The sequence below is a fragment of the Falco biarmicus genome, chromosome 10 (assembly GCF_023638135.1).
Source record: "Falco biarmicus isolate bFalBia1 chromosome 10, bFalBia1.pri, whole genome shotgun sequence".
Lineage (NCBI taxonomy): Eukaryota > Metazoa > Chordata > Aves > Falconiformes > Falconidae > Falco > Falco biarmicus.
In genome coordinates, this window is record NC_079297.1 from 32,107,587 (window position 1) to 32,124,711 (window position 17,125).

Genomic DNA, 17,125 nt, shown 5'->3' on the forward strand with positions numbered 1-17,125 from the left:
GTAATAAATCACATCACAACAGCACCGAAGAACAAATTGCCTTTAATGAAACCCTTAAGAGTGCTACTACTTCTTCAGCTATAGAAAAAAAGTGCTCTTGGTCAAAAGGATCCCAGGATGGGAAATTTCCAGAGACCCTACGAATCCAGAGGCTATCCTTCCAACTGCGGCCCATTCATTTCACTGCAAGTCATGAGGTGCAACACTAATTCCAAACTAATACACGATCAACAACACCGATTCCATACAAATCCCTGATGCTTGAGGGAAAAGAACTGAATACATAGCACAGTCCCGTTACAATTCTCAGGCCAAAGGCCAGGGAAGTGCTCACAGCTCCTCTGATTTCAGCAGATATCCACGGACGTCGACAGCATCATTTCACAGAACTCAGATTATGACTGTGGTGAGCAGCATCTGTGTAAAACCCACACTGCCACATCAAAGTGGTACAAAACTAAGGAAACCAGAGCGCACACACATTTGAAAATGACATCTTTAAAGCCATTTTAACTGATATATTCAAAACATCTAATTTGAAAAACACTTTGCACTTCAGGCCAATAATAAAAAACTCATAAAAATGTTTTTGCAGAGACTGTTTCCTGAGTAGTCACCACAAACACACACTCCTCTCTATCCCTCTAGCCATTCCCTCTTCTTTTAGAATAAAAAAAAACTTGTCTCTCTTAATTCCACTACATTGTAAGATTTTTCCAGCTTTTGATACCATCTCAGCCTAAAGGAAGTCTAGCGATGACAAGTTAAGCCCGTTCACCTGATTGCCCTCCAAATAAACACCTTCCTCCTCCAAAAAAGTTTCTATACATACACAAAAGTTCACCAAAGCTGTGTGCCACCAGCAAGTTGTTCTTCAGTTCTGATTTTAATTTTTATCTGCTACCACGATTACAAAACCAGACACAGCCCAGGGAAGCGTGACTAACCCAGGGAGGCACTCCAAGGAGCTCTATCCAAACACCCATTGTCCCTTACACAATGTACACATTTTCTTTATATCAAATTAATGGAACCGTTACAACAGATTAATTTAAAATCAACTAACAGATGGAAGTCGGAACACAGGTGTACAGTGTCCAGACTGTCTTTGCGATTCGCTCCATTGCAAGGTACCTGTTCTCCTCGGTAAATGACCTGGAGCAGCTTGTTGCACAGCTGTAAGGAGCAGCCCCGTCCCCAGCAGCAAGCCACCTACCACAGCCTGGGTGCCTTCCAGCTCAGCAGCCATCCCACGGTCTCTGTGCCTCATCACTGGCCTCACCCACACGCTGCAAACTATGGCCAACATTCTACTCCGTGTGATTCTCAGCTGGTGCCACTGGATTTGCTTTGGGCTTGTGGGGGCGGGTTGTTGCTCAGTCAGGTTTTGTTGGGGTTGTGTTGCTACTGTTGGGTTTGGTTGGTTGGTTGGTTGGTTGGTTGGTTTTTTAAACCATTTGAAGAGCACTGAGCAGAGGGCTGTACCCTGCGTGCTCGACTTCTCCTTTCCCCTGCAAGTCCCCAATGGAAGACACTGTTAGAAAAGCCTCAGTCCCCTGGGGCTCTCGCAAGGTGTTTCTCTGGGCCTCACTTTTCCTAATGCTACACTGCTTTAAATTAAATGCAAAGTGAGTTAAACATCACATATTTGAAACATAAAGTGTTCAGAATCGCGTGGGCAGCCACACAAACCACTGCATCCAGGCTGTGACAGCATGATGCCCAGCCTCTGCAATGCACGAAGGGCTAGAGGCTGCCTGCAGCACTGGAAGACCCGGAAAAGGAAAGGCTGGCTGGTGCTGTCCTCCTCCTCTTGCCCTTTGGAGTGGCTTTAGCAGTGACGTAGAACGTTCTCCTGCAGCCTGTCTAGGGAAGCTATCCAGTCACCCCGTTACAGAAGGGATTCCAGGAGCAATCTCGCATGCAGCAAGGGTGTCAGGAGCAGTTACACCCTACAGGGATCCAAACCGATAGCAAAGACGTGCCCAGAGACATCAGTTTGAACACATATATTATTTCTTCTTCTTTTTTTTAAATCCATCAAGATAAAATATGCTGGAAACTGATATATATGATTCTACTTCTCTAGAATAAACTGAAGAACGCCTAATCAACTTTTTTTTAATACAATACCAACCCAAGAGAGGGAGTGTAGAAAATCTAACATGTAAGAAAATCAAGGAATTGCAATAGAAACTAGTAATATTTTGTGTATTTAAATTTCAGTACAAACCTTCCAGTTTGCTCTAAAGACATTTTATATTTATGTTCTGTATATCTGATATTTATATCAGGCTAAAGCATGATTGTTTAAGTATCCTATTTATATTTCCTTTCTTCTCTGTTTATTTTGGGGTGTTGTTTTGGGGGGCTTTTTGTTGTGTGTGGGTTTGGGTTTTGGGGGATTTTTTTAAAGATTTGGTAAAGATTTTCTCTCAAGCCCTAACACGGAACACAGTGCTAGAATCAAAACCATCCTATCACAATGAGAAGTAAATTTTAAAGCATAAACCATCCCAATAACATTTTTGCTAAACTACTGGAGGTAAATGTGTTAACGGTTGTAGGTCTCTTGACATGGGTATAAAACTACTTACTCTTCTCGCAAAATAAATTCAATATTTTCTGGAGAAACCTGTCCTGTCACAGGATGTCTAAATGACGTGGTCTGCTGATTATGGCTGAAAGGAAAAAAAAAAGAAAAAAAGAAAAAAGAAATTAATATTGCTAAACTCAGTCAAATATATCTATGATCTCTAGAAGTCAGAACTGTTTAAATTGATGATGCTTCACTGCTGCTACTCCAGAAATGAAACATGTATCTGAGGTACTTCTCCAGCCAGGAATGTTTTCAGTCCCTCCTGCATTATTGTTGACTTTGCCAACAGCACACTGTACCATTTAATTATTAAGCAGGTTAATGTTTTAAAAGTAAACTAGTTGCAATCCTTAGTTAGGGAGACACGCTTGAATATATGATTATTTACAACTGACTGTTACCAGATTATTTAAACGTAGAAACTACACAACATAAATTATTGATTTCTATCTCTGTACATTTCACAGAACGGAACTAATAATGTAGTTTAAAAGAGTTGCTGGGCAACATTTTACACATTTTGTAATATTTAATGAGATCAGAGAGATTTCATGGACGCCATTTGTTGCGTGCTTTTTGCCCCCCTCTATTATGGTACTTTTTCCATGATTTTTCTATACATCTCCATGCAGAGGATCACATATAACCTTAGTTGTGCAGTTGCATGGCCTATATAAAACAACATAATTTAGTATTTCATCTGAGTTGAATTAAAATTGGGATTTTCTTTCAATTTTTGCCTCAGGGCACTATCTAGATGTTTTGCTACCCTCTGTGAAATACTGCTATCCATTAAAGACAATTATTTTATCTATCTGTGTAACTGTACTCATACAATGCAAAAATACGGAGCAAAGAAAGCTTATTTCAAGATAAAACTGGTAGTCTTCCCTCCTCCCCAAAGTCAATCATTGCAATCAATTGTATAGAAAACACAAGACAATTTCTATAGTCTCATACCTATGAAGCCCTTTATTCTGCAGCCCTGTCCAAAGAATCAATCTATAAAAATATTTAATTTTAAAGAAATGAGAAATTGAAATTTTACTTCAGAATTAGAAAGATTGTGGTTGACACGCTGTTAGGGAGCCTTAGAGTTAAGGGAGAGGAATGAACCAAGAGTTCACTTACTTAAGGTTCTGAATTTCTATGGGTTTAGCTAACAATAGGTAGGTAAACAACATCCAAACTAGAATTCCCATCAAATGCAGCAAAATATTAACACATTTTGAGGATAAACAGAAAACCAAAATAATAAGGCTTTTAAATGAATTATACCTCAAAGAGCTAAAAATGGGACACTTCAACTTTTTTTGTTTTAAAGAAGATTTGGGGTTTTTCTTCCCATAATGCCCAGTGATTTCATGTCTTACAGATTTGACCCAATTGTCCAGCACAGCAGGATGTCCCCCAAGGAACAAACTAAGGCATAAAGAAATACTTTGGGGTTTCAAAGTGAAGAAATACTTTGAGATAATACTTTTTCTATAAAGGACAGCTAAAAATCAAACAGCTCATGCAGCCATAATAGTCAAATGTAAATAGCTCAGGACATGCCTTGATTTAAAAAAATGACAACAAACAAAGAACCCCCAAGCAAACAAAGAAATAACCCGACTCTCCCAAAAACAAGAACACAAAACCCCCACAACCAATCCCACAAATTGCTCACACTAGGTCTGCTTGGACCATCAGCAGCAGAGGATGGTTTCTGTGTTACAAACTTTTCGCCCCTTTTCCAGTACACCTTGTGACACAGAAGTCACGTCGTAAGGGACCAACACGATGAACATCTTCAATGATAAGCTGAAAGCTGTGGCAACTTATGTTATACCAAAAGACTTCTTCCAGCCTCCTCTATTACAAGAATTCTAGCCCTACAGCCATTAAGAACTGTGAACAATGTATTAGGCTACCAAGTACCCCATGGCACCAGCGACAGCATTCGCGCCCTAAGCTGGTGGGAACTGCCCTCTGCTAGAGGTGGGTTCATGACGTACCTTTGCAGTTTCTAGCTCTTCAGTTTTCTCATGAAACCATAGAACAGCAGAAAGCATTTCCAGTAAGCCGGCAGCGCTAACACCTACAAGGCAACCATGACCTCTCGCAAAAGGCCAAGAGTATCGTTTTCTAAAGCAGCACTTCTACATGCGTTTCTATTCTAATTTTGGGTATGCATCCAAAGGAAGGAACAGGAACTTGCAGATGTTTTCAAAGAAAATAATAAATCAATTATAACAGTACGAATTAAATTCCATGTTTGTCTCACAGTCCCGTTTAAGCTAGAAGTCTTTAAACAGACTGCTTCGGTCCTGATTTGAATCTTTGATACTTAGGGCAGAACTACTAACAAAAAAGATACACTCTCAGCTTTAAAAATGAAAGCACCTTGTCAGCTTTATTCTCCAGGGGCAGACTGACAACAGGCTCTCATCTGCAGGCTTTTAGTCATTAGTAACTCACGCTACAATTAAGACTTAAGGAAAAGGACTATATTCCAGAAGCGCTCTAGGGTTATTTAGGAAATCAAGTTACCCGTTATAGCACACCAGCACTTTTATTATTTCCCATGGAATAGATTCACCAGGCCTTCAGAAGGTGAATGAGTCATTTTGCTTTAATTAATGAGCAAGTCCATTACTAATATACTAAATGATACTTGTCAATAACAAAAGTTTCAGCTGGAAAGTAAACACTTCTCAAATGTCTGCGCAATTGCATTTTGGGACAAGGTTTGCACTTAGAATAGTAAGAGCAGAGAAACAGAAGGATAGTTCCGTTACCACATCAAATGCAGATGGTATTTTTGCAGACAAGGCGAAGGCACACAAACCCAAAACTTTCTGCAGATCTGCAGATTCATGGATTTGACTGGGAAGACAGCAATGAAAACACTGCCACTGACAATTAGTTTAGCAGAACACAGGGGTTTATTTGAATTTGAAAAGTGAGAGTTTAAGTGTTTTGCCTCATAGGACTCATTAAGAATAAGCAATACTATTCAAAACAACCTATACAACAGATGGCTAATGCCTTGCAACAAGGAATTAGATAGCAGGGAGATTTTTGTCCACAATGAGGGCAGTCAAACATTGGAAGAGGTGGCCTAGCAAGGCTGTGCAATCTCCATCCTTGGAAACATCCAAAATGTGGCCAGATAAGGCCCTGAGCAACTGAATCCAACTTTTTAAGTTGGTTCCAGCTTTGAAGCTGGCTTGACTCTGAACAGGAAGAGCTGGATCTGATGGGGTTGAGGAGTTCTTTCCAACCTAAATTATTCTGTTCCCTCAGTCTCTGTCGCTCCCTCCGTCTTTCTCTGCAAATATAATTTCACTCTTACAATACCTTTGAAGCTTTCCAAGTATTTAAATAGATGTATTCCAAGAATATCAGCAGCACCTTGTTTTGTTTAGAATGAGAGAAATTGTAACATTAGATTTTTAGATTTAGATCACAATTTCTTGTTATTGTTGTTCTCATGTCCTTTAAAAATTTGCTTAACAGTAATACCTGTTTACACAGCAATAAGAACAGTAATGTCACCAGTGAGAGTGATCTAGTAAACTTTTTGCAGTTTCTCCTACCTTTCCAAGCACAGACTAAGAAAAGACCTGGCACAGCTGTGCTCCAGCCACACCAGCTACCCAAACCTACTGGTAGTTAATCACATTATTTCCTCCAAACAGCAACTGCCGAATGTGTTTCTATTGTCCAGAAATCTACCATGTAAACCAGACACAATAAATGAGCCTTAATAAAAGGACACGATACGCTGCTTCACTCTTCACGCCCCTTTCTTCACTAAAGACTTAATCCCCCCAGCTAAACTGGTAAAGGTTTATGATGCTTCTTCACCATGTGCATTCTGAACACCATATAACTTGCATTAGTACAACACCACATATTTGAAACGCCAGGCTAACTCTTTCTAGTAATATTATGAATTTTCAGTGTGATAAATTATGGCATTTTCCCCTAGCTATCATCTTTTAAATTTAACAGTTCTGTATTACTCTGAATTTGTATAATTACTAATCAACAGATCCACCAAAGCCAGTATGAAAACATGAAAAATCCACACAAAAAAATTATACTCATTAGCACCTACCACCACTATCATCACTAAATTACACTATAGGCTGTTAAAAGTAATTCTGAATTTCAAAGTTACCGAACACTGCTTTCCAAAAGGTTGCTGTTGGTTTGTAATAGTTAAGACTCAAACTTTTCATAACAGAATCACAGTTCAAACACTGGTTCTTTGTAATTAGATACAGCAACACAAACTCTACCACTTCACAGCCTGCGTACACAACATTTACAAACATAAGAACTGATAGTCACCAACTGTCTCAGGACCGACGTACCACAGCAGTTTAGAAAAACTCACGTCCTTCATGTAAGCAATGTTAATGTATCTGGCCAACATTAGCCACATCTTAAAGCATGCTGCTTGAGCATCTAAAGTAAATTTTAAGTTGGCCCCAAATTCAGGGTGGGGGGCATGGAACCAGTATCTTTACAGACTAGATGTTGTTTATGATCCTGCTGGGTGGGAGTGCAGACACCTCTATCCTTTGGTAGCACCTTACTGCTCGCCATCTGAACAGAAGAGCAGCCTAAAACATTTCTCAGGTATTGATTAAGCAAGTCTGCAAATTTAACATTGCCTACCATTTGCACTAACCTAACCTATAGTATGATGAAAGTTAAGTCATTTAAATACGGGAAACCCACACAATTGCAATCCAGTCTCCAATCCTATAGTATAATTGACACCAGCAGGCACTTTTGCCTGCATGGATCCTTTTGCAGAACTCATAATAAACATGACTTCATTTATATTTTTTATTTTTCCTTGCAGTTCATTTCGTATTCGAGTCAATGCCAAGTTTTAATAATTAACTTTTGGACATGACTGATGCTGATGACCTTTCATTCGAAGACAAACAAGTTTATAGATTGCCTCTGGAGTAATTTAAATGCCCAGGCAGATGAAACTTGAAATGTGTGCATCAACTACTGACTGAGTCTACATCACATTAACAAAAAATGTGTAAGTATCAAGAAAAAGTCATGTTGTCATTGGACAATAAATTATTGTCCCATAAACTATTACAAGCCATTTCTACAGCATTTATTTTCCATGTAGGCAGACTGCTTTATGCTTACCTGCAAGACCAGATAAGCACAAACGTCTGGATGTTGACTACCCCAAATGGTGATGATAGTTACGGCTCAGCACCCACACCGCTATGGGCGTTACTGGTGTGGGTGCAACTGACAGAACTCCTCACACAGTGAAGAGCTGCTTTTCAGCCAGCAAGTTGTTACTCCAAAAGAAGAAAGTGCTTCTATCTAACCAGGCACACAGCCATAGTTTGCTTTATTTCATAACACATTTCTGAAATACATTAGTAGCTTCAAAATTATTTCAGCATTGCCTTCTGAGTATTTTTAGATATTAGCTTTTAAAATCGGTTAGAAAGACTGAATAGTCCAAGAAAATCAGTGCCATCAAAGTTCTGCAAATAATATTACTGGACGAAAAATTCAGTGTAACAGACATAAATTGGAAGAATTAGGAACAATACCAACTAATCACATTACACAAGCAACAGCACCCACTACAAGCTGGACAGACACAAAATCCCATCTTTTCAAGGTATTGAACATTATTCGCCGTTTAAAACAGTAGAGTGGCTCATCAGAGCAGAGGTACAATCCTTGCTCCACCGTAATCAGTGTCTGGTAGACTTTCATAAGGTCAAAATTTCACCCCTTCATACAGTTTATTTAGCATCTTAACCTATGAATTACTGCATAAGAGTCACAGAATAAAAGGGATTCTCTCAGATCTCATACCCTCCTTAGGCTATCACCCTGAGAATTTACAAACATTTAGTTATTTAGTGAGAATACAAATCTGTAACTATCTTGAGCAGTTATGTGTTGACTGATTTCAGTCGCAGGCAAGAACCTGTACTTATAAAAGACACCTAAGGGGACTGCTGGCATGACATCAGATTGTATCATAGTTTTGCTTTTCCTTGTAAAAGCTTGCAGGCAAGACAAGTCTGAAACAAAGAGCAAACCAAGAGTCATGCTCTCATCTAGTGTCTTTCCTTCTGTGTAGCTCACTAATCAGGTTAAAAGAGAACTGTAAGTTTCTTTGGAACAGTCTTCCGTCCCCCCGTCCCGTCCGTGTGTCGTCGTTCCCCCCCCCCCCCCCCCCCCTGCATTTTAGTGAACTACCAAAGACAATTTATACTGTCCAACAGTAATATTGGCAGGAAAGATTTTGTTGTTAATGAACATCCTTTTAAGAACAGACTTAATAAATCAGTGATAAGCTAATAAGGAAAATGCCACAGAATCACTACAGATATTTTCAGTCATTAAAAGAACAGGTAAACACTATCATCCCAGGATCATCACAGACTTCTCTGGTTAAATACAGGCTGAAATCAACAGCTGATTCACAAATCCTTTTGATGCATATCATGAGACACTATCAGGATTTTATTAGCTCACAAAATCCACAACCAAGTAACGTGAAATTAAGGGAAAAAAGCATGTTAAAGTTTTGAAGACAAGGAAATCCTTAGAGAGGAGGACATTCCTGAAAAGTGAATTTGACTATTTCCTTACTTCTGCAGTCCCTGCCTTCAAACCTGAAAATTAAAATAAAGAAAAAATCTCTGATCACAGCAAAATAAAATTAGAAAGGTAAAAGATGTCATTATTGTATCACTTCACCTTAATTCAGGCTTGGAACTCAAGACTGTTCCTTTCTTTCCCACTGAAGTATTTGAGATAGTCATGATTCTCCATAAACCTCCAAAATAAAATGTAGTACCTTCAAAACTATCTAAATTAATTTGGAACTTTGCTACGTAACAAAAACAATCTTAACTATTTAGTCGCAATGAAATGTCACTCATGTCACAACGTGAACAGCAGACTCAACCAACTGTACATTCCTTACATGTATCAGGTGTACATCTAAGCCAAAACGAAAGTCCGAAATGGAAACAGGAGTATATCCAATAGTTAAAAGCATGTATTGGTGATATACATATATACACACACATATATTGTATGCCAATGTATATAAATGTATTCATATATATGCACACACACATATACCTGGGACATCATACATACACACACACGCATCCTCTCATCTCTAATGCTGTCACAGGTATTTCTGCAATTATTTGGATAACTCTGGCTCCTATAGGATTAAATGGTTGTGACAAATGGTCCCAACAGTCCGATTAGATGCAGAAACTCCAAAGACAGAGGCTCACGTAGAAGGCAAGTAGGTTTTTTTAACCAAAGATTTTTGGAAGTATGGAGGGGGGTGATGTCTGTGTGTATTTGTTTTTCCATTGGGGATCATTGGTGTAACAAGGAAAGCAGCAACTTAACTTTTTTTCACTACTCTACTCTGTACTGCACATAAAGCAGCATTTGCCCTGCAGTCTTTCACACAAGACAACCATGTAGACTGCCACAAGAAAACAACATGTAGAGAGCAACATCACATTATTTATTTCTTCTGGATCTGATACATAAACCAAATTAATAAATTCATTTTCTAATAAAAAAATAAAGTGGTGATATCACTAAGTAATATGATTAAAACACCCTGCGTAAAAGTAGCATACCATTAAATTCCAGTGTCAATCACAATTTAAAGAGTTTAGTGAGGAAGCCATCCAACAAGCATTGCCATATAAGCATACTGTTTTGGAAAAAGTATTTTAAGTGAAGCTTTACACAAAAATATATATCTCAACTTCTAAGCCATAACAGAACTGCTTAAAATGAAAGAGACGGTCATATGCATAGCATCTAAATTTACCAGTGGAGGCTGAAAACCCTCACCAGTTCTATTTGAAGATATTTTACTTTGATGCAAGGGCTCACACAATAATAGACATGATCCACATTGTTCTAAATACGAAAGCAAACACAAGTTTTCCAGCACCCAGCTTTCACCTAAGTAGTAGGCCATACAGTGTAGAAAGCTGAAATAATTTCATATAACAGCTACAAAAACCGAATAAAAGTTTTCAGGAATTTTATTCCTCTGCCATGTCAGCTATATAACCTCAAAACGTTTTCTTTTCATTGGCTTTTTAATGTTGAAGACAGATTTCAACTTCTTAAGACAAAAGCACTTCTGATTTATTATTTATTGAATTTAATGCATAATATGAAAAAGTGATTATCAGAGGACAATATTGCAGACTGAGATCTTGCTGGGTTGCTGTGTGTGCCCTCAGACAATGTGGAAACACATTGCCCTTTTCCCCTTTCCATAAAATGGAACTGCTTTATCTACAACCTATACCACGGGAATGAAATTTTAATCAAGGACTGCTTTCTTATAAAATCACAACTGTCCAGAACAGAAATAGCCAGTATCCATCAAATTCTCTCAGGGCTACAGTATAAAATACTGCATCCAGTTTTGGACCTCCTCATACAGGAAAGGCATCAACAAACTGGAGTGCGTTCAGTGGAGGAGCACCAAGACGGCGAGGAGCACCAAGACGGTGCGGAGCGGCTGAGGGAGCTGGCCTTGCTCTGTCTCGGGAAACGACAGCTTCAGGGTGACCTGCCAACAGCCTCCTGCAAGGAGGTAATCAAGAAGGCTCTTCAGAGTGGTGCATCACAGCAGTACAGGAGAGAGCGGGTGTAAACTGAAACAAGAGAGTGCTTCAGACTGCACGCAGGAGAAGGTTTTTCACCTTGAGGATACGAAGATGGTAAATAAAGATGGTAAATAAATTAAAGCACCGGAAGGCTGCTGAGAGAGGTTGTGCAGTCTCCATCCTTGGAGGTTTTGAACACTAGAGCAGAGGAAGACCTGAGCAACCCAGTCTGACCTCACCACTGACCCCACTTTGAGCAGGAGGTTTCACTAGAGACCCAAACCAAACTGTCCTACAATCGTATGGCTAGGTATAGTTCCTGTTTCTACTACAAAGCCAAAAAACCACAACCAAAACCCAAAACCACCAAAAAAGTTTTACAGAACAGATCCTGCTAACACAATAATGTAAAAACTCCACAACATTGAGGAAGAAAAGCTCAAAAAAGCATTAAAACCTGGTTTCTGCCTTCAACCTTTAATAACACCGTGAATTAACTTCGCCAAATAATCAAATCCAAAGTCCATTTACATTCTACTAAGAAACATTCCATGAAAGAAAAGAATTTACACAGCCTGGGTTCCTGTGGTTATGTGCTTTTTATCTAATAGGGCACATGTTCCAACCAAAGCCTTTCCTGTAGCTGAGGTTATGTAAAACATGCATGGGTCTGTCTCAGTCCCTCTCTAGCCCTACCCACGTTCCTCCGCTGCTTCCCAGTGTTGCTGAGGCACTGACCGTCATCCTACAAACCTCATCCCCTTCGGACACCAGGTTGAAGAATAAACAAGGATCACCGTATTCGCTGAAGTACCATTTAATACCAAAGAAACCACAATTCCCACCTCTTCTTGTGGGTTGGCCGTTTGTGTTTACTGGCGTATATATTAATATAAAGTTCCTTCATTAGCAACAAACCATTCCAGCCTATCTTGTGGTTGATTCTGAAACACTTCAAACTCTATTCATACACAGCTTAGGCCAAAAACACAAGCAACAAAGTTATTTCCATGCACGGACTGCGTGATTCGTGACTGTTTAAAGGAGTTCCTCCTTCCCCAGTCTCATTCAGCTTACTGTGTTGGATAAAATACGATGCATCTCCTCCAAATTTAAATGCATTTGTAAAATAATTTTTCCTATCAAAACTTAAGTATAACATGGACTGCAGTACCCCTGAAAGGCACATATCATCAAACTTTTGCTTGAGGGAAGACTAGTAATACAAGCTCATCTTGCCTAGAGCAAGAAGTGTAAGTTAGTGGAGATTATCAGACCAACTATTCCGAGCTTTGAATTACACTCCTACTGGTTACTTCCCTTTCCAAAGCAGTCCAGCACCTATAGCACCGCAATACTGACACAAGGGAAAGCCACCACGTCAGCATCAGTGCACAGAACGCTCCCATAAGCCACACAGGAACCCACGCCAACCCAGGGCCAAATTTGCACCCCACAGTTAAACCCAACAGCAGACCCTGGGGCAGTGGGAGCTGCTCCTAGCAGAACTTCATCACCCCCTCTTTCCGAGATCCTTCTTCCCCCGGCAGGCGGTGCGGACCTCAGACCCGCAGTCACAACGCCTGGCCCCACGCACATGGCACCGCGGAGGGCTCAGCCCTACCAGTTAGAAAAAAAACCAACGCATTGCAGCTGCCACTACTAAGTAGAACTTCAAAGCTTACAGAAAGGCGTTATTTGCACTGTCAAAGACTAGTCTCCTTAAAAAAAAATAAAAAAATAACCACGTTAATCAATACATTGTTATGAGTTACCATGTATAAATCACGTTTCCACACCTCATAGAAAATGGTTCTGAGGCCAAACCTATAAAGCAGATAAAATTTTACTAAAATGATATTTACCCAAATGTTTCCATTACATAGGTTCCCCCACTGTGTAGTGAGAAACCCACTATGATTCACTGCCTAAAACTAATTCCAGATTAGCATTGTAGGGATTGGAACAGTAAAACAGACACGGAAGATTCTCCTTTTAGATTATGCAGAGAGTTTATAAATTATCCAGAAATGTCTTTTTAATTCAACAAAAAGCTCTTCAGCACAAAAAAAAAAAAAAAAAAAAGAGGGTGGGGTGGGGATTTATAGCTATATCAGTTGTTGACAACTTCAGTCTAACTTGCTCAAAGAAATAGCCTAGAGCCAGCTCGTCCTTACGGAGATGTAGAAATACTCAGCGGTCCCAAGTTAGGCGAGCAGAGAAACTCCTAAGATGTTTCCAAGCAATCACAGAAATAGTGCTTTAGAATTAATGTAAAATATTCTCTTTGACACCTATAGAACAGAAAATGCGCTCAAAATATAAAGTAATGCTATTAGACAAGCTTTATACAAACAAACAAAAAAGATTAAGGTAGAAAGAATTTCAACATTGTACTAAACAATTCCAATCTCTCAAACTTTTCTGCTTTTAATGCTCATTATTTTATTCAATGCAATTTGAAACCCAAGCAAACTGTTTTGAAAATTAACTGTTCTGGTGTGTGTAACACTAGAATTTTCTTTGCTGAAGATAAACCATTGAACTAATTCTGCAGGAAAGAGGCAACTATTTGCAGTCATCCAGTGTCTCCTCCGCAATCCTTGAACCCACCGCTATGTAATCAAAACATGTCAAGTCATAACATAACCGACAGCAATGGGTTAACAACAATTTACATTATTGGCATCAATTACCCTTAGTTTTGGATATTGAATATCTAAATATGTGACCCAAACATCAATCAAAAATTTAAGAAAACTCTCATATAATCATACTCTGTGTTTAATTTCTTGAATCAACACATTACACTACCAGAATGTGAAAATTTGAGAATATTAAATTTAAATACAGACAGCTGCGAGAAGAGTGGCACTGAAAACAACCCAGCCACAGATGAAATACTTCCATTTTCTTAATGTCACTAAGTATGCACATTAAACAGCCAGCTCAGAAAAAGCCCAAGTGGACACAACCGATGATGATATGAAGACCTAGTGGCTAAGAAAAACAGCACAAGGAATGTACAGAGAAACACATTTTCACTGTTCCCACCTCAAAAAAAGCTTTAGCTAGCAAACACATTTTTAACACTACTATGATGGTTTCTATGAAGTGGCTCAGACATTTCATTTATATCAGCAAACATCAATATGCATTATAGGATAGCATGCAGTCATCTGGGCACAGCATGCATCTTCAAAATCAGCTCAGAATTAGACTCTGTGTGAAACCACATCATCCCATTGGGAAAGATGAAAACTCCTTCCTTAAACACATGAAAAGTGCTATTATTTTGCAAAGTAACTGGAAGGATGAAGCAACTACCACCTTTCACAATAAGCCTGGAAGTCAACAGCCAAAATATCAACAGCCAAAACCACATTAAATCAGGCTCCTTCACTTTGGTTCAGGGAGCAAGGCAGTGGCAAACTCCAGCCAGAAGACAGCTCTTAGTACGCCACCATATACAGTGGAGCTACCGGCGACATTCCTCCCAGAGCAGCAGGTTACAGCCGCTTTGCCTGGTGCTCGTCCTGCAGCCCCACCATGCCACAGCCCTCACCACAGCACTCCGTTCCACCAAAGCCAAGCTGGTGCAGATAACACCTCCAAGAGCACAACGGCACTGCTGCTGCTTCATCGCCAGGGTTTTCACAGCTGATACAGTTCCACAACAGAGCTCATACAGCTGAATATCAGAAACATGCCCTTAAATAAGACCTCAGCCAGAGGATCTACAGTATTACCTACCTCTCACCTTTGTGATGCAAGAACTCATTCTCTACCATCTCCCCCCATGGACTGGGGAGCACAGTCCCATGCTGGTTCACTTTCTGACCTCAAAGTACCGGCACTGTTTGCTGCTGTCAAAGAACACGGCCAGAGCCGAGCCCCAGCACCGCTCTGGGAGCCCTCCGGTTCACGTCTCACCACCCAGCTGGCTCTCCTCCAGGCAGCCGACATGCAGGCAAGGGCAACGCTGAAGCAAGGGAATCTGGCAGCAGGCGAGCTCTCACATTGCTGACAAGGCCTGGGGTGAGGACAGGGAGCGCTGGCAGGATTAGAGATTGAAAAAAAAAAATTCCAAAAACTTCTTCAGATCCTGCATTAAGTCCTTTCAATGCTGAGCAAGTCTCTACCAAACATGTGACTGAAACTTGGCAGCTACGAAGGTGAAGTAACTTCACATGAAAAAGTATTTGTTCTTTAGGTAATTATTTAACAAAACATACAATGACATAATGCCTTCGAAAAATGTGCATCTTCCGCTTACAGAAAACTTTCTAATCTCTTGAAAATATAGGTATGACATAGTCCTTCCCTATGCAGAAAATTAAAAGCTTTTTTCCCCTTCAGGTGCAGCAAGATCAAAAATAAAGTGCTCCAAAGCACACACGTGAGCAGAGCCAGACACTCCAGGTAAGTTCAGAACAGCACTATAGTGCTGGTTTTATTCAGTGTTAACTTTTAAAATAAAAAAAAAAACCCAAGTGCAACATGATTAGTATTATATGCATGTGTATTTGATCAAAAGGATTACAAGCAGCATAGTACCTTCTCATGCTTTCAGTGCTTCAGTGGCATTTTAATTTACTAATTAAAGAAATTGCACAATGCTCTAAATATGCTTAGATAAATGTGTAATCTAGCAATTTAATTATTTGCAAAAGAATATTCAGCTGTTTCAGTGGGGGGTTGTGTGTTTGTTTTATTTTTGTTTACATACTGACTATTGAGTACAATTAAACCACCACACATCAACATTGCAAGGATTTTCTCAATAACTCTTGGGATCTTTCCCCTCTGCTCCAGAACTGTGCTTGACATTACAGCAATCGAAACCAAAGATAAGATTTTTTTTTCTACCGTCTTGGACAGTATGCCACACTACATTACATTTTTTTAGCTTTAACTTCATAAAACATACTTAAGTTTATTTGCTTTTTGCTTTGTCAACTGTAAAATAATGTTAACTACTCTTTATCAAGCATCCTGTCTTCTTTCCTGAGTAGTTACAAAGACTAGAATAATTTGTCTGCACAGCTACTCACTTGGTCTCTCATTCTTCCGCATGAATTCTGCATGCTCATGAAAAAGCTGTAGCTTATAGCAATAACCTCCAACAAAAGGGGGAAAAGCTCCAGACCTGCTCTTTGGAAGCTGGTTAGCTCTGAGTGCCACATTCACCTTCTCTGCAACTTTATCTGATTACAGAAAGGCAAAACCTACAAATAGGAAACAGCTCCTCTTAGAAAACAGTAAGCAATTGGACAAACCCTGTTTTATTTCCTCCTGAGGACTTCTTACATTCTGCATACAGAAACTTAATTTCATATTAATTTCTATTTTAACTTTTCCCCATCAGCTGTTGGAACTAACCAAGGTCACAATTCATTACTTTGAACATTTGCTGCCCACACTTACTTAATTCTAACAAAGTGACCAACAAATGATGCTTACTATTAAAATGTAACTTAACAGACACTGCAATTACACTACTTTAAAAAATAATAACAATAAATCTATCAACAGCACAGAAAAGAGTAAGACTTCGAAGTGACTGATTTTTGCAAATAAGTCATCATTGACTCACAGAGCGATTCTGCTTCAAGGTTATATTCATCAGTTTTGCATTATACAGTTGAAAATCTGAATTCATGGAGCGATGACATTTCAGCTATTTCGGATATTGGATCAGGACTTGGAAATGACTCTGTACAGAGAAATGGGGTTCTCCCACAAGAAGAGAAAGCAGTGGCTAAATTTGCAAAACCTGAAGTGCAGTTAAGTTTTTCTGCATCGTTAACAGATAAAAGAAGTTAATGGTTTTGGCACTGCTACACTGGAATTGGGGAGA

At 39.4% G+C, this 17,125-nt stretch overlaps 1 protein-coding gene across 10 annotated transcripts in view; it reads right to left on the reverse strand.

Moving 5' to 3' along the window:
- Positions 1–17,125, reverse strand: part of PLEKHA7 (pleckstrin homology domain containing A7) — a 160,307-nt gene that overhangs the window by 65,121 nt on the left and 78,061 nt on the right. For 5 of the 10 annotated variants that reach the window (XM_056353193.1, XM_056353194.1, XM_056353192.1 and 2 more), the window contains one exon: positions 2,598–2,681. The exons of 1 other annotated variant lie outside the window; for it this stretch is intronic. In XM_056353193.1, coding sequence (XP_056209168.1) covers positions 2,598–2,681 — 84 coding nt within the window. Of the gene's footprint in view, positions 1–2,597; positions 2,682–15,018; positions 15,422–17,125 lie in introns of those variants that run through there. 4 more of the 10 variants (XM_056353199.1, XM_056353197.1, XM_056353198.1 and 1 more) reach the window with 4 other exon arrangements.